This window comes from Periplaneta americana, chromosome 4 (genome assembly GCF_040183065.1).
Source record: "Periplaneta americana isolate PAMFEO1 chromosome 4, P.americana_PAMFEO1_priV1, whole genome shotgun sequence".
NCBI lineage: Eukaryota > Metazoa > Arthropoda > Insecta > Blattodea > Blattidae > Periplaneta > Periplaneta americana.
In genome coordinates, this window is record NC_091120.1 from 193,031,689 (window position 1) to 193,058,066 (window position 26,378).

The window sequence follows — 26,378 nt, forward strand, 5'->3', positions numbered from 1 at the left end:
TGGGGGTAAGGGTATTCCAGGGGCAATTATTTGGAACAGCAACACTCTCATTGTAGTATGTTTGATTGAATTCTTGTCTGCACTGAACAAATGTTAAGCTTTGATTATTCCGACCACAGTAATGCAAAAACAAGTTCTTACATAGGTATGCATTAGCTGTAGCTGCTCTATCTATTTGGACCGGTCACAACTCTTAACATGAACTGCTTATACTACGAGACCGGGCGGTCGCTCACCTCCTCTATACTACCGTACATCGGCAACCTGATTGCACGCTGCGTGTGGCAATTCAACGAAGTCTAGTTATAAATAAAACATGTTTTTTATTGACAGTACAAAGGTAAATAAATGAATAAGATATTCCTTGCACCGAAAATAATAAAATCACTGATGCAATAAAGACGTAAGTTCCTACGCAGTATTAATAAGTTCCATTTAATTAACGAATTTGTGGCTAGCAAATTGACAATGTTTTGCAACTTTATGGTGTTTTATCTGTAACGTGAAAGGTCTAGGATACATTTTAATATTATCTTATGCGATTATCTATCGTGCTTTTCTATGAATACCATATTTCAGATGCTCAGGAAGCCAGTTTTATTTTGAACCTGGCCAGTCACTATAACAATACTGTTATCCTAAATTATTTGTTATAAACTTTTTAAGATATAATTTAAAAAAATGTAACTACAGAAAACAAGCTAAGAATGTAAATTGTGCAAATAAAATAAATGTAAACAGAGGAAACTATTTACATATTATAATAAAATATGAGGATGTAAATAGAGTTAGGCCAAATATAAAGATCTATGAAAAAATGAAGAAACATACCTTCAACAATATGTAACCAAACACACATTAAATATGTGCCAATTAGCGTAAACTCAGGGAACTTTAAATCGTGTAAATACGAAGTGAAAAGAAACATGTTTATAACTAATTTATTACAAAAGAAGTAATATTAATCAACAAACCTTGAAAACCAAAAAATTGAGTGTATGCAACTACAATTAATTATAGGTAATTCTGACGTATAGCAGGCATTCCGAATCTTCAACAAAACTGCAACATTTATGGGATCACAAAACAGCTGTTTACAATGAACTTGAAAATCAACGGCGTAACTTTATTGATATAGCAGGCGAGACCCAACGATTTGGCTAGAATTCTGATACACCACAAACCACAAGTAAGACTGTAAAAATGTAGTTTATACAATATTTAATATTTAGAATTTTCAATCATTTTGTCATGTTTAATAACCATAAAAATTGCCAAAGACTGCAGCCATATTTTCATTTGTTGTCTTGTTTTTATCGCCAACACGCAATTAGTTCATAATACATAAACAATTAACGTTTGGTACGACCGCGAACATAATTCCATCGACACACACTTATATTGTAACATTAATTTACATTGAAAATCTGCATTAGCACAAACACGTGTACTGTGTGGTAGGCCTCCGGTTGACAGTTAATTACTGTGTTGCCGACGTATGACTCCGGCCTGTAACTGAAGAAGGCTCTGTCTGTATTCATAGTACATTATTTATTAAATCGATCTAATTTCAATTTTTATTTCATGTTGCATTGCAGGAACGTCGGCAGACGATCAGCATAAAAGACTGTTAGGCCTACGCATTCTGAACGTCCTGAAACCGGCACGGACAGACCATGCAAATACAATTCAACACAATCGTCAGTTCTCGCTGGTTTTAGTGTAAAAACATGTTCATGTTCGTTTCTTAAACAGTTCCAATGAGAGCAATGTGATGTATCGTGAATTTATTCTAAAACATAGAAATAAATGTAATGTGAAAATATTCCGTGTATGTTAGTATTCCTACATGGCAAGTGCCTCGTTTCCTGTTATTGTAAGAATTTGTCATTTATTGTTGTAGCAAATAAAGAGAGAATTATATTTCGAATCTTTTAATTACATAATTGATGTAGATACCTTTGTATTCCATGGGTAAATTAACAAAAATCACTATTTTATGGCAGTTAAATTTATTTTCCCATAGGTCTCCCAACTAACACTCTATACGCATTCCTGGATTCGCCTATATGTGCTGCTTTCCCTGCCCATCTCAAACGTCTGAATTTAATATTCCTAATAATTATGTTAGGTGCAGAATACAATGCGTGCAGTTGTGCGTTGTGTAATTTTCTCCATTCTCCTGTAACTTCATCCCTCTTAGCCCCAAATATTTTCCTAAGCACCTTGTTCTCGAACACTCTTAACCTCTTTTTCTCTCTCAAAGTGAGAATCTAAGTTTCACAACCATTTTATAAATTCTGTCAATTTTTTAAAGTAGACTAGATGACAAAATCTTCTCAACCGAATAATAGCAGGCATTTACCATATTTGTTCTGCGTTTAATTTTCTCTCGAGTGTCATTTATATTTGTTACTGTTGTTCCAAGATATTTGAATTTTTCCACTTCTTCAAAGGATAAACTTCCAGTTTTTATATTTCCATACCGTATTATGTTATGGTCACGAGACATAATCATAAACTTTTTTTTTTTTTCGGAATTTACTTCCAAACCTATTTCTTTACTTGCTTCAAGAAAAATTCCCGTGTTTTCCCTAATCGTTTGTGGATTTTCTCCTAACATAGGCTTGCCTATTCACGTCGTCCGCATAAGCAGCTCTGTTTTCTTGGATTTTCTTAATGGCATATTCCAGAGCAAAGTTAAAAAGTAAAAGTGGTAACTGATAATGCGTCTCCTTGTTTTAGCCTGTAGAAAAAGCAGTGCAATTAAAAATTGCTTGTCCATCGCTGTGGAATAACGGTTAGCATGCCTGACCTGAAACGAGCGGGCTCGGGTTTAAATCCTGATAGGGACAATTTACCTGGTTGAGGTTTTTCCGAGTTTTTTCTTCAACCCAAGAAGAGGAAATTCTGGGTAACTTTCGGCGCTGGACCTTGGATTCATTTCGCCATCATCACCATCATCTCATTCAAACCACAGTCTAGTATATACAGTCGCGAAGCTCAATACGTAGTAAATATGCAAACATTAGATAGTTGCTCACCACTAGGATCACTAATATCTCCTCATTATAGGCAATGCAAAATAGTACCGTCACAGTCTATTGTTTCTAGCACCCTCAAAACTCAAGCTTCGTGATTGTATATAGTAGACTGTTCAAACGCTAGATAACCATAGCAGGCGAAAAGGCGTCGTAAAATAACCAATATTAAGAAAATTGCCTTTCCAGATGTCATACGCCAGGTCTTACCTCTCCAGCTGTATACCGACTTAATACCTCCTACTTTCTCTCTTGGCCAGCAGAGACTAAAATAATTAGGTACTGTTTGGCTCTTTGAAATAAGTGTTTGCCGAACCCTGATGTAGATAAATAAGAATGTGTGAAGTTGTGCGTTATTCATGTATGAAGTTTTGGAACAAAATCCATATTTTAAATCTTTAAGAAACCTCCTAAATAATCAGATTTGACACAAAACTTGGTGTAATATCATGCAGGAGTAACATCTGAATTGATTGAAATAGATATCTAATTTTTTTTTTTTTTTTTTTTTTTTTTTTTTTTTTTTTTTTTTTTTTGCATTATCACCTTTTGGAACTCGCTGCTTCAGTTTTAACCTGCATTCGAATTGGAACAAGTCACTCGGTTTAATCCTAGATCATAATATGTGTAATCCGTGAATGTAGATGATGATGATAAAACAATAATGAAAGTGATTATATGCTCGCGGTTAGTAAGTCTACGTATGTGCTATATACCATTAATAATGAGGATGATAATAATAATAATAATAATAATAATAATAATAATAATAATAAACCAACAATGACTGAACACTGTCGCGAAGATACTGTACCGCAAGAGCGATGATGATTATACTCTTTGCTATAATGGCTGTGACCTACTAAAATTCTTGAAAGCACTGAGATAACATGTGTCAATCTGTTTTTCTTGTGTAAATGCCGCAGCGCGGGAAGATTTTTCCTGTGGATGTTCGTAATGTACTAACTTAAGGTACAGGTATAAAGATATGCCGGCAATTAAAATTGAACGTATTATTAGCTGCAGTAGCGAAGACACGGTAAGTATTAACTGTTGTGAATTCAAATACTAAATTTGTGCGTTTTGTCATAACCTAAATGTAAATATGACATTCCTGTTTTCATGCAGAACCACCCTGCTTTAAACCTCATTAGCACCAATAGCAAGTCCTGGAAATGTAAAACTCCTGGCGAGAAACAAGTGGCTGTTGTTCTACAGTTAGAAAAAGAAACTGTCATCAATTCAATCGACATTGGAAATGAAAATAGTGCTTTTGTGGAGATCTTTGTTGGTCGATCAAGTACACCAGATGTGGATTTCCAGGTAATACACATCTACATATACCTAATATGTAGTTATTCATTTCTTCTATTGTAGTTCAAGAAATTATTTTAGTTTTCAACTTTCTGCTTACATCTCATAACCTTAATGTCAATTAGAGATGTGCTGTATTTTAGGATTGAGTACCGGTACACCTATTAGTAACTAATAAACTGTTAATTTGACGTTCTTTGCCGCGATTTTTTTAACTTACATTTTGAAAAGAGATGCAAGACTGTTATTTTTTATTAATAGGTTTATATGTACGTAACTGATATGAGCTAACTTTTAAGAGTAAAGGACGTTTTGTGTGGAATTTAGATATTGCTGGTTGCGTCGTCGTTCATGTCACCGATGGAGGCACGCAATGGTACCAACTCGAATCGAGTGCGTATGTTTACAACGGATAAACTGTCAAAACCAGCAGCAGACCAGAAGTGGGACAGGGTGAAAATAGTTTGCACACAACCGTTCAACAAGCACGTCCAGTATGGACTTGCCTTCGTCACTTTCCATTCCCTTGCTGATGATAAACCAGCTGCTTCCATCCATAAGCTGGGACGTTTTGTTGTGAAAGATAATGAAGATGAGCCTGACACGATCAGTGCTGGGAGCTTGTTTGCACGACGAAAAGAACTGGATGTTCCTCCGCTCAAAGGTAAATTAGTGCTTGTTTTTATCTTGCTGGTGCTGTTAACATTCTTGCTGTAAGAATACTCATTTCTGTTAGGTTAGATTGGTTTATGTTAGAATAGGTTAGGTTGTGTTAGCTTAGAGCTTTCGCGGTATGTTTATGTGGGGTCCTCCTTATACAGTGCAATTCTTACGGCTGTACATGCAATTTCCTCATGCTCTATTTTGGCAAGTTCCTCATTTTGCAAACATTCCTACAGAGGAAATAAAATGTCATTTTCTTCAGTTTTGTACAATACATTATTATTTTAACATTTTTATGGTTCGTATTATGATATGTTTTATAGTAGAATTAACATTTATTTCAGCTTGTGATAGCAGTCAATGTAGAGTATCCTCCGCCCACTGAACGAATATTTCACACTTTTATCACTGCAAATGCTGCGCTATAAACCAGTTTTCGGCAATCTAATGTAAAAGACTGCCTACAGATATTTGGAAAGTTTCAGAGAAAATACACAAATTCAATCTTCTAACACGATTTTTATGTTTTTATGAATTAATTTGCTGGGAGACATCGTTAGATATAGACCACTCTTACACTAAACCTGGAGTAATTTAAGCTTATTAATCAGATATGATTCTACTTACTGTTTTTTTTTATATGCTCACCTGTATGTATTTTCTATTTTACACGTATTTCATTGTTATTTCCCATGCAAAGATAATTAAGAACGCTGAATATTACTTAATATCGTCTATCTTTCTTCAAATAGTGTTTATATGCCATGTTAATTTTCATTTGTTTTCATAAGTTAACAATGATGCACATTGGGAGCAACATATAAGAAATTATTTTCCTACACAATCCACGCTATATTCACGTTGTTTTGAAATGATTAATCGAAGATGGTTTGCTTATTGTTTATTACACGCACATTAATTGTATGTAATTTCCGTTCCATACGTTTTTTTTTCTATCCCAAAATCGTTAAGAATGGTTTAATAATATTCATGCTTGTTTCCTGTATTTCTTAAAAATATGTGGCATGTTAGTTTTTATTTGTCGTTATTTACGTAAAAATGAGGCGCCAAAAAATAATAATTTCGTACTCACTCCACATGCCTATATTCACATGTATTTTTCAGTGATTTATTAAAGAATGTACCGGTATTTAAAAGACTAATAATTTAGAAACATGTTATATAAATCATCCTTGTGCCAAAAGAGAATGCTCCCTGGACCAATAAAGAATGTACCGGTATTTAAAATACTAATTTAGAAACATGTTACATAAATCATCCTTGTGCCAAAAGAGAATGCTCCCTGGACCAAATTGTCGTATTTTGCAGTGGTCGTCAGTACTCGCTGAAATGGATAATAATATATTATAATTATGTTGTATATAGCAAGATCGATTACCATTCAATTGATAGGATATTTTATGAGGTTGTCACGACTGAGATATCTATTGTCAATTGCTTTTATTTGTCAGTAGGCCTTGACTGACGGGTATATAAGGACTGGCGCTCTTAGGGGTGAAGGTCGGGGTTTGGGATGGTTCACAAGCAACAAGTTATACTAAATATGTTTATGATTAGTGTAAAACTGGTCTATATCTTCTATAGTGGGCGGGACATAAGTAACATTCACCGTGATAACTTGCTAGCTGCATTTCTTACGTGTCTGCTGTCATGGCAACATTGCTAACTTGTTGCTACTGCTATGAGCCGGTAAGTTAGTCAAGTGTGATATGTTCGATAATGTAACAACATTGCTTGCAAGCTAGGGCGAAGAGAGCAGGGAGCATCAAACAGAGATTGCCTACTTCCAAGGTTAACCTTGGTTGCCATGACAAGCAACTCATAACCCATGTGGTTAGTGACAGTAAGCCATGCAGCCAGCAAGCTATCAGAAGCTTACTTACTTTACTTTTGAGGGCCTCTCCACTTTTCAGTGGTTACCCTTTATTCCCATTTTCCATCTGCGTCTGTCATTCCAATCCTGCTCATTTAGTCCCTTATCATTCATCATCCTCAATATTCCAGCCCTCCATGAATTTCTAGGCCTTCCTCGTTTCTTTCTACCAGCTGGAGACCACTGAAGTAGCACGTTTGGCCACCTCCCCTCATCCATCCTCCTTACATGACCATACCACTGAAGTTGTCTACTCTCTATTCTTGCAATCACCGATTCTTCCATGTTCATTATCCTTCTAACATCCTCGTTTCTTCTCTTTTCCAGCCTGGATATTCTAGCACCTCTCCTTATGCCGTCCATTTCAACTGCCTGTATCTTACTGTTTTGGCCTTCCGATAGACTCCAACCTTCAGCCCCATAAGTCAATATACTTTCCACTATAACCTCAAGAATTCTCTATTTTGTTTGCATTGTTATTGTCCTGCTCCATAGCACTCCATTCAACATCCTTATTGCTCCTATACCCTGCATTAACCTATAATCTATATCTGCTTTACAATTTCCAGTCTCATGCAAAACCGACCCCAAATATTTAAACTCCTTCACTATTTTAATTATTCCTTGGGGCAACTTTATATTTCGTCCATCTCCACCTATCACCAGGTATTCGGTTTTACTCATATTAACTTTCAGTCCCCCTGCTTCAAATGCTTCAAGGAGTTTCCTTACCATAAATTTTGCATCTTCTCGACATTGCGCAATTATCACCTGATCGTCTGCAAATAGCAGCGAGTGCACTGTCTCATTTCCAACTGGAATTCCCATTCCTCGACATGAATTATTCCACTGCTTCAGTATCTGCTGGATATATATTTTAAACATGGTAGGGGATATGCTACAGCCTTGTCTCAAGCCTTTGTTTGTATAGAGGGCAGCTGATAACCTTTTTCCTATCTTAACAGCAGCTTGACAGTCTTTATATAGCCTCTGAATTAACGCTATTAGGGGTAAACTAACACCAATACCTTTTATTTCTTCCCACAACTGCTTTATGGGAACCGAGTCGTATGCTTTCTCTAAGTCAATGAATACTAAATGTGTGTCCTTTCCTTCAGCATACATTTTTTCACTTATCTGTCTCAAATTAAATATATTATCCATACAACTCCTTCCTGTAGTAAAGCCTGCCTGATCTTCCGATATCTTCCCTTCTATTTCTTCCTCTACTCTATTCTTGATGATACTATTAAAAATCCTGCTAATGGAAGGCATGACACTTATTCCCCTGTAGTTGTTGGGGTCCTTCTTATCCCCTTTTTTATGGATAGCGGAAATATATGATATTTTCCAGTCTTCTGGAATTTCATCTCCTTCAAGAATTAGGTTGAACATCTTAGTAATAAGCCTTACTAAAGTTTAAAGTAACATTAATTCTATGTAAAAAATGAATAGCCTAATAAATACTACACCTAAGGTTCTAGTTTATGGTGTTCAGACGTCTAAAACCACACAAACATGCGAAGTTTTATTAATATATATTAAAAAAAAAGAAGCTTTCTGAGTTATGAAGGAAAACAAATGTAAAATTTTAAGTTTGGAAAACGAGTAAAAATGTAGGGTTACCATGAGTAGAAATTCTATAGGAGGACATGGAATCTAAAATAAGAGGACATTGCTGAAAAAAGGAGGACTTTTTAAAAATTGGTATGAACAAAATTAAGTAAAGATAAAAACAATGGCTAACCTTAGTCAGTTTTCTCACTAGTTGCAGGACCAGTATTACATCTGTACCCTACTTATCAGTGGAGCCCACTTTGTGCACAACAGCCTGAAGAGACAAACTTATATCTTGTAACAAATAACAATGGAACTGTTCACAGGACATGTCCTTGAAATTATATTTCACCATGATGACACCTCTGACTATCTCCGTTAGCATGCGATTTCGTTCTTTTGTCCATTGAGCAGATATTAAGGAAAATACTCTCTCAACACTTCCATTGTGACTTGGGATAAATAAATAGAATTGACATTTTTTTAAGAGTTCTGAGAAAGTTTCAGTGCTCGCAGAATTATTGGAATTGAAGAATTTGCACCATTGTTTATCTAAACTTAAATCTTTGTCGAAATTAACTAGATTGGCATGTCTTTGTACATTGCAGAATAAAATTGATAAAATACTTAGAATCATGAATAGTGACATTTTAGAGTGTAAGACTTCAATGCATGTCAATAGGTCATCATATTTTATGTTTTTATGTGCTCCGGCTTCAACCATTGAAAGCAGTTAAATTCTTTCACAGGTTTTCACCATTTGTTTAGATATTCTATGCATAATATCGCACATTATTCAATATTCGTATTAATTCTAGTTGAAATGCGAAATGCTGGACATTTCAAATTTTTTTTTAAATGCCTGCTGGACAGGATGAAATGATTAAAAAAGAGGACATGTCCTTTTCTGGACGGATGGTAACCCTAAAAAAAAGGATACATTTAAAGTAACATATAAAGTTACATGCGCAAATGTTAAGGTCATATTTCAGACACTATTAGAGATATCTAAGAAAAAAGAACTGTATTCTATAAAGAAAGAAAGCAATTGAAAAATGTAATTTTTTTATTCATATACAGCCGAGATGGGCATCGTGCCTCATTTGAGAATTTGTGCCTCACTGACCTTCACAGAGCTTATCGCTCTGAGTGACATCATCTTCACAGTCCCCATTCCTCCCTCATGCAGCTCCTAAGCGTGGGCAGGTTCTATATCAGTTTCATAAGCAATATCAGTGGTGGCATAATGGCATTATCAAAGCAGTGTGTACGCATTAGAAAATGATTATTTCATGACAAGTGGGAGGAGGAGTTTTTTTGCTGTTTAGAAGGGGAGAACATACGATGTATGTTATGCTCGAAAATCCTATTAGGCATTAATAAATTTAATATACAACGACATTACTCCTTATGTCATAAAGAACATGCTGAATTAGAAGGTAAGACAAATTAAATGTTATTTTTCGTACTATTCCGAAGAAAATTTATGATCTTAACATTTGCATACCGGTAGTATACTAAATACGACATTATACCTTAAACACGCTGCATTAAAAGGTAGCCTACGAGGAATTAAATGTTGTTTGTACGTATTATTTCCAAAAGAAATTTATAAAAAAAAAAAATATCAAATGTGCGTAGAAAACGAAATATGATTTTCTGAAATTATTTTAGGTCGAGAACGTGCAAATCTATTAAGTAATCTTGATAAACGCCAGAATATTCAAGAAAATAAACGTAGACAACGTGATGGAATATTATTGGCTAGTTATGCAATTTCTCGCCTGTGATTTGAGTCAATTCAGCGATGAAGAAATAGTAAAGAGGTTTATGATTAAAGCTGCCGAATTAATTTGCCAAATTAAATAAAAGTTTTCGAGTCTCTCGCGTTAACCAAGCACTTTCCTAATAGTTTGCCACTGACTGCCTTAGCGATTACGATAAGGTGACGCAGGTCACAGCAGTTTATATTTCCCATCCTACTCTGCAGTCTCCTCTCCTAGTAAACAAACTATTTCAAATCGAGTGCCTCACGTAACCGAAAATTGTGCCCATGTATGATTTAAAGTAACATGTGAAGTTACATGCGCGAATGTTAAGGTCATAATTATTTCAGACACTATTAGAGATATCTAAGAAATTGTTTCACCACAAGAAAAAAAAGAAGTGTATTCTATAAAGAACTAAAGTGATTAAAAACTGTAATTTTTTTATTCGTATATTCAGTATTTTACATATTTTGTGGTTTGTCGAACTATGCATTCTACCCTCTTCATATGCATAATGTTGTCTCTTCAACCAGCAAGTGGGGTGCATCTGCCAAATCAAAGTTGCCATATTCCAGCTGGAGGATAATTTGCTCACCCAGTATTATGTGATATATTTCCCACTAAAGTAATCCATTTCTGGTAGGAAATAAAAAATCGTTCATGTTTTACATTGAGTGTATTACAAAATAATTTTGTTTTCAGGAGCAGCAGCAATCCGGGAAGCATCATCTCCGTCTGCTATTGCAAAACAGAAAGTAGAAGAAAGCACATCAGCAACTCTGCGTGGCAAATTGTCGCCAGCTGTCAAAGCAAAACCTACACAAGGAAGTTCAGGGAATTCACCAGCAGTTGGAGAAAAGCATAAACAGGGACAAGTATCTACAGAAAAGAAACCTTCCCGGGAAATTTCACCTTCAGATGATGTTCCTTGGTATACACAACCGAAAAAGGTGAAATACATACCCCTCAAAGAAGAGAGTTCTCGGAAGAATGGAACCCAGAACAATAGAGGAAAAAATCCAGATAAGACTGGTAATCATTCCTGCTTGATTAATTTTCATTTTCTGTTAGGTTAAGAATGACAGAGGTTATCAGTGTACTGTGGGACCTTGATTATATGATGGCTATTCATAAAGTAACCTCCGTTTGGTAATTAAAAGAAACGCAGATACAGTACAGAACATTTATTTAACAACTTGAAATTATAATCTTGCACTGCTTTTCGACATTGTCACCCTTCAAATTAAGGCACTTACCATATCTTTTAACCAGCTTTGAAATGCTTTCTGTACAGATCTGTCCCTTGAACTACACATCACGTAAGTTACATCTAATCCACCATGATGTGAATACAGAATGATGTAATAACTAATACATCACCTATATTGTCAGACTCCAAAGCAGCTATTCTATCAATAGTCTCTAAACACACACCTTCAACTCAAACAGCAGAAATAACTAAAATGCTCTCTCAATTATTATCACTCAATAAAAGAATTGTATTCCAATGGATACCATCCCATTGTGGAATCCTGGGAAACGAGAATGCGGATGCTTTAGCAAAGAAGGGCAGCACTGCTACTTACAGACCTGTTACTAAATCTACGTTTTACTCTGTGAAAAGATTTATTAAATCTACATACTTAGACTTCAACAAACAAAATTTGATAACACAATTCCAAGGGAAAAAATGGAACTCTCTGCATCAAAATCCACAGTTAATTCCCGATTTACCACGAAAATCGTCTGTAGCTGCATTTAGATTGGCAACAGGCCATGATTGTTTGGCCAAGCACCTGCATAGAATTGGAATATATCAGTCCCCTAACTGCCCATTGTGCAACTCAAACCAAGAAATGGATTCGGAACACCTCAAAATCTGTGCTTTAGTGGCTGGTCATGATAATATCTTTGAAAAATATTGGAGTACAAGAGGTCAAATGACTTTATTGTCAAACGCCTGGCTTAGAAAACAACAACATACATCACCTAAGAAAGAGAGGCGATTTTTAAGCATTGCACCTGTAATTGCTCTTGTCTATTTTCTGGATTGTACCTACAAATGCTTAACTTTGCCACATGCGTATTTTGTGTTGTTAAGATTAAGTAAACACTTTCACACTCTTTGGACTATCATAAAAAATTTCACTTTGTACTCATGTTGTTGTTGTTATCTAATGCTGGGCTTTGGCAACGAAGCCATTAGCGTTAATGTACTCATTTGCTGGAATATTTCTTAATAATTACTATGTTTAGAATGGATGTAAAAGCAAAGTTAATTGTAAGGAAGTGCAGGAAAAATAGTGGACTATTCAGATATCTTAAATGGTATCAAATAAATTTAAGCCCATAAAAATTCATAATTATGGATTATCCTTTTCTTTTTAGAATAAATGTTCACTATGTCTCATCCATTAAATTGAGGTTGTACTGCAGTTGATACAGCATTGTCTGGTCTTCCATGGAGGCAGCCTATGTTCGATCCCCGGTCAGATTATGATGTAATTTGTGGTGGAGAAAGCGGACATGGCAGAGGATTTTTCTCGGAGTATCTAATTTCCTCTGTTATTCTATAAACACTCTACTCTCCATCTCCCCCTCATTTGATCTATCATCTGTAGTAGTTAAGAATAGGCTGGGGTGAAATTCTGGAGGTAATATGGGTTTCCGATGCTGATATAGGCAAGACCTGGGTCTTATTATTCTACTCATCTGAAGATGAGACCTGGCTCATGGCTCACCTATTAGCATCAGATTTATTAATGCCACCTAGGCCACCTATCAGACTTGGACAACCATCACATTATATAATTTAACCTTTTTATTGATTTTGTATATTCCATAATATTCTGGTTGTATAAAACTGTTTATGCTCAACCATGCCGAAATGTAGTAATTATACACCTGGTAGCAGCCCTTTAATGGACCTCATTAAAGTACACCTATTCATTAAAGTTCAGGTGTTCCACCAATCAGAAAACACCATTGTAACAATATGAAAGCACAAGTATCGATTATTCTTGGATATGCAATCGAAAGACAACTAGCGAAACGTCACAAAGGCTGGAAATCCAATACTGTCGCAGAATGTTATGTTCTGTTACTATAATAATTAGCGTTAATTGTAAATAATATTCAAATAAATTCAATTTGTCATCTCGTTTTTCAATGTCTAAATCAATTTCAAGGTTATATCAAGATTAATCTTTATTTTACTCTCTAGATTATATCAAGGTCAATACATTTGTTTCTAGGAAAAAATCAATACTTTCGCGTCTGCACACATTTCACAATTTACGAGATATTGCACAAGGTCAGCTCCGCTCCCCAGTCAGATAAGAATAACATGAATACTTCTGAGTAATTTCAAGTTAGAAATATGGTCGAGCATAAAAAGTCGTATGAAACTTGTCTATAATGGTAATTAAGACACTCGTATGAAAATTATGAAACTCGCTTGCGGTCGTTTCATAAACATACTCGCGTCTTAATTACTACCATTATAGGCTCGTTGCATAATGTACTATTATTGTCAGTATTTTCCAATATCATTTCTGTGAAGATAAAAATATTACAAACTTCTACGATGTGTATTATGACTTTCAATAACATACAATTGTACTACTAGGTTCAAAAAGTTCCCGGAATTTTACTACCATTTTTCGTATTAATATATAACAAGGGATATTATACATTTGTTTTGTTGGTAACATTCATGATGTCATTTCCTTAAAGTTTGCTGATAATGGCAATTATTGGTTTTGAGTTGTAGGCAATTGTTTATCATAGTGTTTTGTTTGTTCGTCGCATTTTGTAATTATGTCCACAGAGCAAAGTACAAACATCAAGTTCTGTGTTTTGCTGGGGACATGATCAGTATGGCTGATGAAGATGGTGATTTCTTAAACAAAATGAAACTGGTGCTACTTTTACGACCCAGTCCCTAAACGACAGTCATGTGAGTGGAAATCGAAAACATCTCCTCGGAAGCAAAAATTTCCTAGGGACACTTCCAAAGGCAAAGTTATTTTAAATGTTATGTTTTATTTAACGACGCTCGCAACTGCAGAGGTTATATCAGCATCGCCGGATGTGCCGGAATTTTGTCCCGCAGGAGTTCTTTCACATGCCAGTAAATCTACTGACATGAGCCTGTCGCATTTAAGCACACTTAAAGCAAAGTTATGTTGGAAGTTTTCTTCGATTCTCAGGGTCTCATGCACCATGAGTTCATTCCAGAAGGTCGTACTGTAACGAAAGAATTGTACGTAGAAACCCTCCGTCGCCTCTGGGACGCAGTGAGAAGGAAACGTCCAGAAAAGTGGGTAGAAAACAACTGGTTCTTTATGCATGACAATGCACCTGCTCATCGCGCAATTATTGTAAAGAATTTTCTTGCCAGGCACAACATAACCGCTTTGGATCACCCACCATACTCTCCTGATCTCTCACCACCTGATTACTTTCTGTTTCCCCGTCTGAAAAGTCATCTGAAAGGACGGAGATTCAATGCTGAAGAGGTTATCGCAAACGCGACGAGAGCACTAAGACGGGTTTCACAAAATGGCTTCCAGGCCTGCTTCCAGGAACTCTACACGCGTTGGCAAAAGTGTGTTGTTGCGGAAGGCAACTATTTTGAAGGGAATGCTGTAGAATAGTGTTTAAGGTACGTTGTTTCTATGATGCTAGCAAATTCCGGGAACTTTTTGAACCTAGTATGTATACTTCGCTTAGTGTACAAAACATATTCATGGAATAATGGTCTATGTTGCCTGTCCGATAGTAAATTTATGAGCTGAATTGCGATGTAACATTTTTGTTCCTTCTGCACAGTTAGCAGATTGTAACATTGACCATTATTCGGCCAACACTTCAATTATTCAATTTAAGTTCATGGCTAATGGTTTAATTTGCAAAAAAAAGATTGAAGGCTTTAACTACTCTTATTATTTTTACCTATCTGCTTCTATAGCATTCAGCCATTTCTTTCGGGCCATTACCGCAGTAGAGTGCTGCAGACATTGGACAAGTACTATTTTTTTCCTGCTTAACGGTGCTTCATCGAAGAAAAAGTGTAATAAAAGTTTTGTTATATTTAACACCTCTTAAATGTTGGTGCATCGGTCCCCTTCCACCCTGTAGCCAAAGCAAACCTAAGAACAAGAATCTAGTCTTTGTAAAGCCAAGCCATCTGTAGTAATTCTTAATTGTGTGACCTCAAGGAGTGTACTGATAGTGGACAACACTTTAAATATTAAACATGTCAGCATGACCTTAACATTGCTGTAACTTCGCTGCACTTTGGATGTGAATACTCAGCTGAATTCCATTGGGAAGACTGAATTGTAGAATTACTATATTTGCATGTTAACCAAACAGTATCCGTTCGTGTGCTAGCATGCAATGTACTTCTGAACATAACTTTCTTTTTAACCTCTTATACAGATCGACACAACTCTAAAACCAAGATGAAAACAGAGCCTGTTCCAAAGAAACCAAAAAGGGTTGGGAAGCCATTTGAAGAACTGTTGAATGGAGTTGTGCTGGTCATAAGTGGTTACCAGAATCCCCTGCGTGGTAATTTGCGTACCATGGCTCTTGAAATGGGGGCCAAATACAAACCTGACTGGGACAATACGTGTACACATCTTATGTGAGTGCTTAACTCAGCTTTGTTTTCTGGTAATAAAAGAGAGAAAAGAGGATTCTTGCATGATATGAACTAGATTTTCTCAAAATCTAATATGTGAATTCAGTGGTCATTTCTTGCTAGTGCTATTTTGTGAGTTCCATAGTTTAAAAAAGAGAAGTTTACAAATCTGTTAGCTTTAGTGTAACATTATTTTTTAAATTATCATTAAGCAATTTAGAATGGTGATGTTCTATCTTTGTGTGATAGTACATACAAACCCTGCATTGATTGGTTAGTATTTTTCTGCATTTATTGTTCTTATTCTGATTAACTTCTTTTTCCAGTTGTGCATTTACTGGTACACCAAAATTTCAGCAAGTCTGGGGCAAAGGTCACATAGTCCGGAAGGATTGGATTGAAGATTGTCACAGTAAACGGACAAGACTGCCTTGGAGAAGGTTGGCATCCCTGATTATATTCTGTATTGCAGATTTAAGTGGGTTTTCCTGTGCCATTACACATTATACTTCACAGTAACGTCATGAAACCGTACCATTCATTCTTAAAGACCCTGTACACATGTATTATTATTGTGTGTATGTAGGTGTATGTGAAGTAGATGTGTCTACTACTACAGTGTATGGTCATTTGTTGGTAATGACCAGAGACCGGAACTTTGGCAGAATGCCTTTTTAAATGTGTTAAATGTATCTTTATTTTGAAAGTAAATCTGTACGAATTATACCTTTGTGATTGAAACGTCACAGTTTTATGTTGTCCTTTTTTGCCTTTTTTAATATAAATTCCTAATTTACAAAATAAATGTTTTTTTTTTCGCCTTTATTTGATTATTTATCTATTATTTATTAAATTATTATTAAAAATTGCCTACAGGTATATTTTGATTAATTTTTATAACCGCTACAATGAAAGTGACTTCACCGAATGTATATTATTGTCTTTCAGTCAGTTCATATTCTCTTTGCAACAATGAGTGCTGCCATGCAGAAACGTATAACAGTAAGCGTTTTAATTATCGCTTGTGTTTATTTGACAAGGCAACAATGAGTGTGGGTCTAACGTTATTTTTAACGGTTATTTTTCTTTCAGTTTTCATTGCGTTGTTGTTGTAGCTAGCTAAATATTTCATATCACAACATATCAGTACAACCAAACACAAAAATGCGTTTTCCAAGGCTACTGGGAAGAAGATTTCTTTGCTTCCAACAGTAATTGCAACATAGAGTCGAAAATCTCAATTTGCATTCGACTTACGTAAAGCTTTTCTTGCTGCCGAAATCCCTTTGTGGAATGTGCAAGGTTGTGGGTCTAGAGCAAGGTTTTTGTAATTGCCTTTTATTGCGTATTTTAGCTATTTATAATGCCGTTTTGCCTGCCTATTTTAGCTATTTATGATGCCTTCTTGCCTGCCTATTTTAATGATTCATAATGCCTAAACTTCCGGTCTCCGGTAATAACACTAATGTAATTCTTCTGTGTTGTCAGATTGTTTGTTGTGTGTTTCAGATATGCACTGGACAAGCGAGATCAGAAAAAACCAGAGAGCGAAGACGAGATCCCAGAACTGTTGCAAGGTTGGTTGCCTCTTGTAGCAATATAGATAAAATCGGAGACAATTTGTTATCATTCAATAAAGCACCATGGTGCTGTTTTAATGACATTTGGTGCTCTCGTCATGCAAGTTAAAATGCGCTCGCGAGCAAGAATGCTCCTGAGGTTCTTTTTACAATTCAAACTTTGTTTTACATGCTGGAACAAAATGTAGTGTTCCTATCCTACCCATCCATTATAATATATTAGAGACCTGACGTTAAAATCTCCATGGAAATTGCTGCAGGTTGCTGCATTACTAAAACTACGAAACTTGTGTGAAGTTACGTTCATATGGAATGAAGGTGGAAGAGCTAAAGCCCTCAGATTAAAATAACATGTATGTGACATACATGGCAAAGTTTGGTTTTTTCTTTGGGTTTTTTCCAGAGCCATCTTCAGTTACAAGCCGGAGCATGGGTAGGTTTGGCAACGCTGAGTGGAGGCGGGCGGAGGCGAAATAAAGGCATGACGTTTGACGTTTTAGTGCTTTGATTTCGTTGTAACTTGTACATTTTCGACATTAATTGATACAAAACTAAGTGCATATGATCGAGATTCAGTGTACTGATGTACGTAATTTATTACGGAATCCGAAATGGTATTTTATTTGAGTTTCAGAATACCCCGTAAGTACTTGCATACAGCCACTTATAACTTAAAAAAAATTAAAAGCATACGTGTTTTTCATTGATGGTACAATAAATACTTAAAGAAATGTTACTTGTACCAAAAATAAATCAAATAACGTACTTTCGCAATACCCTATTCCAATCAATTAATCATTATGTGGGTAGTAAATTGACACTGTTTTGCCGCTTATGTTGTTTCACCTCTGACGTGAAAGGTCGAGGATATTATATACATTTTAATTTCACGTGATTGTCTGTCATTCTTTTCTATAAGTATTTCAGATGCCCAGGAATCTACTTTTAGTTTGAACCTCGCCAGTCACCATAACAATATTGTTATCCTAAATTATTTGTTACAAATTTTCTAAAATATAATTTTAAATAGACCAAGGCCAAGTGTAAAGATCTATGAAAAAATTAAGAAACACACCTTCAACATAATATGTAACAAAACCCATCATTATCTATTAAGTATGTAACAATTAGCGAAAACTCAGTGAACTTTAAATCCTGTAAATATGAAGTGAAAAGAAACAGGTTTATAACTAATTTATTACAAAATAAATAACATTAATAAACAAACCTTGAAAAACCAACAAAGTGAGTGTATGTATCTGCAAATTATAGGTAGTTCTGACGTATAGCAGGCATTCCGAATCTTCAACAAAACTGCAACATTTATGGGATCACAAAACAGCTGTTTACAATGAGCTTTAAAATCAATGGCGTAACTTTATTGATATATCAGGCGAGACCCAACAATTTGGCTAGAATTCTGATACACCACAAATCACAATTAAGACTATAAAAATGTAGTTTATACAATATTTAATATTTAGAAGAATTGTCAATCATTTTGTCATTAATAATAACCGTAAAAATTGCTAAAGACTGCAGCCATATTTTCATTTATTGTCTTGTTTTTATCGCCAACACGCACTTAGTTTATAATACATCAACAATTAACGTTTGGTACGACCGCGAACATAATTTCATCGACACACACTATATTGCAACATTAATTTACATTGAAAATCGGCATTAGCACAAACACGTGTTCTGTGTGGTAGGCCTCCTGTTGACAGTTAATTACAGTGTTGCCGACGTATGGCTCCAGCTTGTAACTGAAGAAGGCTCTGGTTTTTTCCCAACTGTAAGGTGAATGTCAGGTAATCCTGATGCAGATTCAATTCTCGGATTCATCTCGCCAAAATCCTTCTATTACCAATTTCATAGACATTAGATAACCATTCAGTCAATAAAAGATTGTATTTGTGTTTTGTTTTAGATGTACCTGATTCTCCTCCTCCACAGCAACAAGACTCTGGGGAAGGGAGTGACATGGGTAGCCAGCCTGATTCAGGCTCAGACACAGAAGATGAGATTCAAAGGTAGGCAGGTGTGCATTTATATGTCTAGAGTATGACTTCTCTGTAGGTCCATTGGGTTGTATTGTATTGTATTTATTTACATCCCATGGTATAATGAGGGTCACATAAGAACAGTTCCTAAATAGCAAATATTGCCGTCTTGTCAGTGTTGCCAACTGTTACCAGATATCACACGATCCTACGTACTAAATGACTTATTTACTTACCGTACTTTATGTTGGAAGGTTATTCTAAATAATTCAATAATTTGTAACATATTTTCGTAGGCAAACTATACGAGAAAGGGATCAACATGTCAAGTATTTTGTCGACAATACGAAATTTATTGGTTTGTCTAAACGATTGACTTACAAGACCTACCTAAAAATGTATTTTATTTGACCACATGTAATTATTAGCACTAACTCCGAAAACTTACCTGACTATAGTCTTGAATTATAACCACAACGCAACACATAAAATAACTATTATGTATTAATACTAATACTAATATTAAATAATATTATTAGTATGTTCAAATTTCACTAGCTTCCAGTAACCAGTTCAGAAATCTAGTATAATTTCAATTTCATAGAACTCCAGTACCGACAAATATTGTCGGATTTGTCTCAGCTGCCAACATACCAGTTACAAAATCACTACAATTTGTAGTATTTGTCAGTATCGAAATTCGAAACGAAGTTTGCAAAAGAAAATTCAACTTGCAAACTAGAAAATCACCATAATCCACTAGCATATGTAGTAATGGAGGGAAAAATGGTTAGGTTTCACTCTTAGGGTATGAAGTAAGCTGACCCGGACTATAGAATATATACTATAGAATATACTTTGTACTACAAAGTCTTAAGTCATGGTCACAGTCTAGTTGAAATATATATATATATATATATATATATATATATAGAAGGATTTTAGTATATATTAGTATAACACAAAGGATTAGTATCGATATTTAATGCAAGAAAAAATATTCATGCAGCTTTGTTGAATGTCATAAATTCATCTATCTACAGAATAGAAGGCGTGAGAAATTAGGTACTTCTGTAATTTGGCCCTAAAAAATCTACAGTAGAACCTCTATTATCCATGGTAATGAAGGGGGTGGTCTGAACGGTTAATCGAAAAAATCGGATAATCCGTACCATGAAAGACTTCGATAAATTAAGTGTTGCATAAATACAGTTTCGTGATCATGTGTTTTAACACATTAGGTAGTGGATCAGAAGTTTTAAGTATAGGCCTAAAAGCTCTGTTGGAAAGAGTAGGTGAAGAAAGAGTAATGCTGAAACTGATCAGGAAGAGAAAAAGGAATTGAATGGGTCACTGACTGAGAAGAAACTAGCTACTGAAGGAATTACTGGAAGGAATGGTGAACGGAAAAAGATTTCAGGGCAGAAGAAGATATCAAATAATTGAAGACATTATGATATATGGATCATATGCGGAGACTAAGAGAAAGGCAGAAAACAGGAAAGATTGGCGAATGCTGGGTTTGCAGTGACAGCACTACGAATGAATGAATGTCAATGACGGGTTTTTTAAGGGTCAAGGAAACTTCTACGATGGATTTTCGTATTCCGATGTGAGATGAACAACAGTTCCTCTTTTCCAAAACCAATTATATGCACTTCTCTTCGATACTTAGCACAATATGTATTCTTTTGGCACTTCTGGAAGACGTTATGGAGAGAAATTAAACATGTCACTCGAACACTAGATCATAATATGTAAGAGCAAAGGTTTGTAATATCACTCTCTATAAAAAAATACGTAAGTTACTAATGTATTGTTCAGTACTCAATACTTTTCCTGCACAATAAAGATGGATAATCCAACAATCGGTTAATAGGATGACAGATAATCGGGGTGCTACTGTAAAATCACAATGGCAGTGTAAATGGGATTATTCTGAAAAAAGTCCGAACAATTTATGTTTCCTGCAGAAGACAGACTTCTCTTCATACTGTGTATGTTGTATCAGATTGTGATCGTCTTTTTTTTTCTCTATCTCTTTTTACTTCTTTACAGAGTGAAGAATTGTACTGGACAGACAAAGGGTGTCAGTCTATATGATGAAGATACAGATGTGGATAGCGATGTCGAACTACCTGATACTGCAAACATGCCCCTTCCACATTTACCTGACTTATTTGTAGGCAAAGGTTTCTATCTAGATGAGGAACTGGATACAGACTTGAGAAGTAAACTGCAGAGATATATCCTCGCCTTCAAGGGGTAAGCAAATGCATTTTATATCCAAGTAAGTAATTAAGTTGTGGCTGATTTTTCGTCAGAATAGAGGCTCAAACACTTCCTGTTACACTAGAGCCCCCAAGTGGTGAACTCCTAATACTGAAAAGCGATTATCGTGTGAAGAAATGTCTACAAATCATGGATATCACTACAGATCCTGTGTATAGACAATATGAAGAGAAAGAAGAAACTCACTTACTTACTGGCTTTTAAGGAACCCATAGGTTCATTGCCACCCTCACATAAGCCCGCCATCAGTCCCTATCCTGAGCAAGATTAATCCATTCTCTATCATCATATCCCACTTTCCTCAAATCCTTTTCAATATTATCCTCCCATCTATGTCTTGGCCTCCCCAAAGGTCTTTTTCCCTCCAGTCTCCCAACTAACACTATATGCATTTCTGGATTCGCCTATACGTTCTACATGCCCTGCCCATCTCAAATATCTGGATTTAATGTTCCTAATTATGTCAGATAAAGAATACAATGCATGCAGTTCTGCGTTGTATTACTTTCTCCATTCTCCTGTAACTTCATCCCTTTTAGCCCCAGATATTTTCCTAAGAACCTTATTCTCAAACACCCTTAATCTCTGTTCCTCTCTCAAAGTGAGAGTCCAAGTTTCACAACCATACAGAACAACCGGTAATATAACCGTTTTATAAATTCTAACTTTCAGATTTTTTGACAGCAGACCAGATGACATAAGCTTCTCAACCGAATAATAACAGGCATTTCCCATATTTATTCTGTGTTTAATTTCCTCCCGAGTGTCATTTATATTTGTTACTGTTGCTCCAAGATGTTTGAATTTTTCCACCATTTCGTACAATATTCTGGTCACGAGACATAATCATATAATTTGTCTTTTCGGGATTTACTTCCAAATCTATCGCTTTACTTGCTTCAAGTAAAATTTCCGTGTTTTCCCTAATCGTTTGTGGATTTTCTCCTAACATATTCACGTCATCCGCATAGACAAGAATCTGATGTAACCCGTTCAATTCCAAACCCTGTCTGTTATCCTGGACTTTCCTAATGGCATATTCTAGAACAAAGTTAAAAGTAAAGGTGATAGTGCATCTCCTTGCTTTAGACTGCAGTGAATTGGAAAAGCATCAGATAGAAACTGGCCTATACGGACTCTGCTGTAAGTTTTACTGAGACACATTTTAATTAATCAAACTAGTTTCTTGGGAATAACCAAATTCAATAAGAATATTATATAAAACTTCTCTCTTAACTGAGTCATACGCCTTTTTGAAATCTATGAATAACTGATGTACTGTGCATATCATGATCAAATATTGAAATACAGTCATCATCATCATCACCATCATCATCATCATCATCAAATATTGTCAAGGGTTAAGCTTTCTGGCCTGTTCTGCCTCAGGGGAGCTGTCTTTCCATTGCTTTTTCGGCTTTCCAAGATCTCTCTTCCTGTTAGGTCTGTCAGCAAGCAATCTTTCAGGTAGCCTACCACTGGTCATCCATGATGTTTGTCCATACCAGTTATCTCAGTAAACATTTATGGTTTCAGTGATGGCTGTGATGTGTAACTCCTCTCTGATGTCAATATTCCATTTATGATCAAAAAGAATATAGCCTGCTAGGGGTCTTAGTAGCCTCATCTCTGCCGTTTCTATTCTTTGGAGTTGATTTGATGTTAAGGTCCATGTGAAACACAGTCAACAAGTGGAAATCTATGTGCTTTCAAAATTTGAGAAGAAGATTGTGTCTGGCATAGAAGGATTCAACATAATAATAGAGAAATTCTGCAGTAGGAAGGAGCATAGTATGAACTTAATTTTCGATATTAGATTAGTTGCATGTTGCATTTTATGTATGTGTATGATCAAGCTGTAGTACACTCGATATTTTTGTCACCAGCCACTTTGTTCATGAATTATCATGCGGAAATAATGGTTAGCAGAAAAATTTCCTTCCTGAAAATGCACATTAGGAATAACTGTTTCGGAAAATGGTACAAGTAAGCAGTTAGCATGGCTGATTGCGAAACTAGCGGTCCTGGGCTCGTATCCTGGTTGGGACAAGTTATCTGGTTAAGGTTTTTTCCGGGTTTTCCCTCAACCCATCAAAAGCAAATGCTGGGTAACTTTCAGCGCTGGACCCCGGACTCATTTCACCGGCATTATCACCTTCATCTTATTCAGACACTAGATAACCATAGCAGTTAATAAAGCGTTTTAAAGTAATCAAATTAAAAAAAGGTACACTGATGTTCAAAGATATCTGATCCTACTAATCGATAGTGATCGATAATTTGTTGGTGTAAGTGTAGATTCTTTAGTTATTACTTCTATGAATAGATGGCAAAGATAATAGTCACTGTTGCCAATCATAGATAAATAATAATAATAATAATAATAATAATAATTTATTTATTTAATCTGGCAGAGCTAAGGCCAGTAGGCCTTCTCTTCCGCCCAGCCAGACTCTAATTCTAATTAAATACATTTGCTTACATAGTTATTACATTAATATCTAGATCATAAAACAACATGAAAGTAAATAATGAAAATTGGATAACTAATGTTAGTGTGACAATAATAAACATAGGTAAGAAATAGTTATAATAATAATCATAATAATAATAATAATAGTAATAATAATATACCCGTTTTATAAAATACAGTTTTTCATCCCACTATACTGACTGTAAAACAAACTGACTTTGGCTGGAAACCACTGATATTGTCTATTAGAAGAATAATTTATGCTTAATCTACATAATCATTCTCCCTGACACTTTTTAACGGGTCCCAAAATTGGTGCCACCTATTGAGAACTATACTTGGTTTTTTGAAAGATGGGACATGACAGTTAAGTGGCCGAGCTTGGAACTACAGTGCTATGTTGACAATATGGGCTACTATGCTGCCAGCTGATGGAACATAACAATTGACGTTAAGATGGCTGACGTTAAAACATTCTTTGACAATTGACGCGAAGGTAAGAAAACAATACAAAAATCAACAGAGACTCAAACACGAAACGTATCAATGCTAACATTGTGTGCACAATAAATGTCGCCAAGAGAGCTATTAAGCACTTGACACGCGGGAACGGTAAGTTTGGCAACTCAACCATTGTTACCATAGCAACAGGCCTACCACGCTATGTGACATTCAGTTGTTTTTCTGATCGCAACGCTCCTGTCATGTCCCATCTTTCAAAAAAACAAGTATAGCGGAATTCTTTCGAAGTTTGTCAATTTTTCATATCTTTGGTTCTGATTTATCCCGTGGTTGAGAAGTTCGCTTACACGATCATAAAATCGTAGGTCGGATACTTTTGAATGTCAGTGTACAATTCTGAAAAAAAGATGTTAGGAATAAGGTTTTGTGAAGATGGATTCTGTAAAATGGTCGAGAACGATTGATTTTACATGGTTTTTGTTTTATTACAGGTCGTTACTGGAAGATATTGATGATTCACAAGTCGACATAGTGATAGCAAACAAGAAGGTGGGTATCTAATGGTTGGGTAAATCATACAGTCAGCATCTGATTCAAACAAGGCACTAGATTGGATTTGTGTTCTGTTGCTAGGTGAAATCCAGATGTCCAGTCGTGAAGCCACAGTGGGTCTGGAGATGCAATGATGCTGAAGCACTGCTACCAACAGCACAGTATGAATGTCACTGACGAGAAAGTACAAATGTGAAGTATTAATTTATTGATTCCTAGTGATTGTTTTATTGAACAACATGTGTATTACGCTCACATTTTTCACAATCAGGAAATAAAACTGTTTTATATTTTGTGTGTCTAGTTTCTCATGCATTCTGGAGTGTGTCCCATACTTGTGAATATTGAACTGTTATTAATAGCAAACCTGTGATAAAAAAATTTCAAAAAAACTTTATGAAGCAAAAGAATGATCCCTAGGTTATATTATACTATACTGACTTAACAGTATCATGCGCCATAATTGTGTGGTCTAAGGCAGTGGTTCTCAATTTTTGAGACACTGCGGCCTGGTAAATTATTTTTCTGTAAGACAAGGGCCCGGTTCCAACAAAATTTACTTATAAATACCTTTCTAATTTTTTTTTTAAATTCATACATTTAACTAACAGAAATATTAATAACGAAGTATGGTTAATTGTAAAATTTGAAGAGTATTAGTTCACTATGAAAACGGTGTGACATATTGACAAATAATTCAATTAATTTTATCAGTCACGGTTAATTAAATTTTATAGCATGTTATAGTTTCTTCAATTCAACATCAATTAATTTATGCTAATTTTTATCGACATGTTATCCCTTTCTAGCCATCAAATCTTGACACAATAAAAATTGGTAACATTGATCATTGTAATATTAAGGGGAGAGGATGGTAATTTTTTAAACTTTTTTCTTATTTGGTGTAAAATATTAATTTTTTGTATGTAGAGAGCTCATGGCTATAGCAACTCAACAAAATATAAATATTTTGAATAAATTATTTGGGAGGCAGATTTGAAAAAAAAAATGTACCCAATGCAGGATTTTACTAAACTCGATATATCTAAGCCATTTTTAAAGATAAATTCAAACACTATGTTACAATTTATTTGTAAAAGCACGCTCTACAAACTGTCTGTAACA

At 35.3% G+C, this 26,378-nt stretch overlaps 1 protein-coding gene and 1 long non-coding RNA gene across 2 annotated transcripts in view; both read left to right on the plus strand.

Annotated features, from left to right (window-relative positions):
• The window catches only part of LOC138698543 (uncharacterized), a 46,497-nt gene extending 44,587 nt beyond the window's left edge, over positions 1-1,910 (plus strand). Inside the window, exon 3 of the long non-coding RNA XR_011331887.1 lies at positions 1,599-1,910. This is a non-coding gene — a long non-coding RNA (uncharacterized lncRNA). The remainder of the gene's footprint in view (positions 1-1,598) is intronic.
• Positions 1,911-3,892: 1,982 nt separating this feature from the next.
• LOC138698544 (DNA repair protein XRCC1-like) lies at positions 3,893-25,546 on the plus strand. Its single transcript, XM_069824549.1, has 11 exons — positions 3,893-4,080; positions 4,170-4,364; positions 4,683-5,019; positions 10,941-11,270; positions 15,684-15,891; positions 16,215-16,328; positions 17,398-17,465; positions 19,402-19,504; positions 21,533-21,739; positions 25,193-25,250; positions 25,335-25,546. The coding sequence occupies exons 1-11, from the start codon at positions 4,030-4,032 to the stop codon at positions 25,428-25,430; spliced, it is 1,767 nt and encodes a 588-aa protein (XP_069680650.1). The 5' UTR covers positions 3,893-4,029; the 3' UTR covers positions 25,431-25,546.
• The last annotated feature ends 832 nt before the right edge of the window (positions 25,547-26,378 follow it).

What these genes read in the sequence shown, in the direction of transcription:
- LOC138698544 (XM_069824549.1), top strand. Translation starts at nt 4,030, where the DNA reads ATGCCGGCAATTAAAATTGAACGTATTATTAGCTGCAGTAGCGAAGAC. An exon ending in AAAAAATCCAGATAAGACTG is followed by an intron (nt 11,271 to 15,683) that starts GTAATCATTCCT and finishes CCTCTTATACAG; the next exon opens with ATCGACACAACTCTAAAACC. An exon ending in GATCCCAGAACTGTTGCAAG is followed by an intron (nt 17,466 to 19,401) that starts GTTGGTTGCCTC and finishes GTTTTGTTTTAG; the next exon opens with ATGTACCTGATTCTCCTCCT.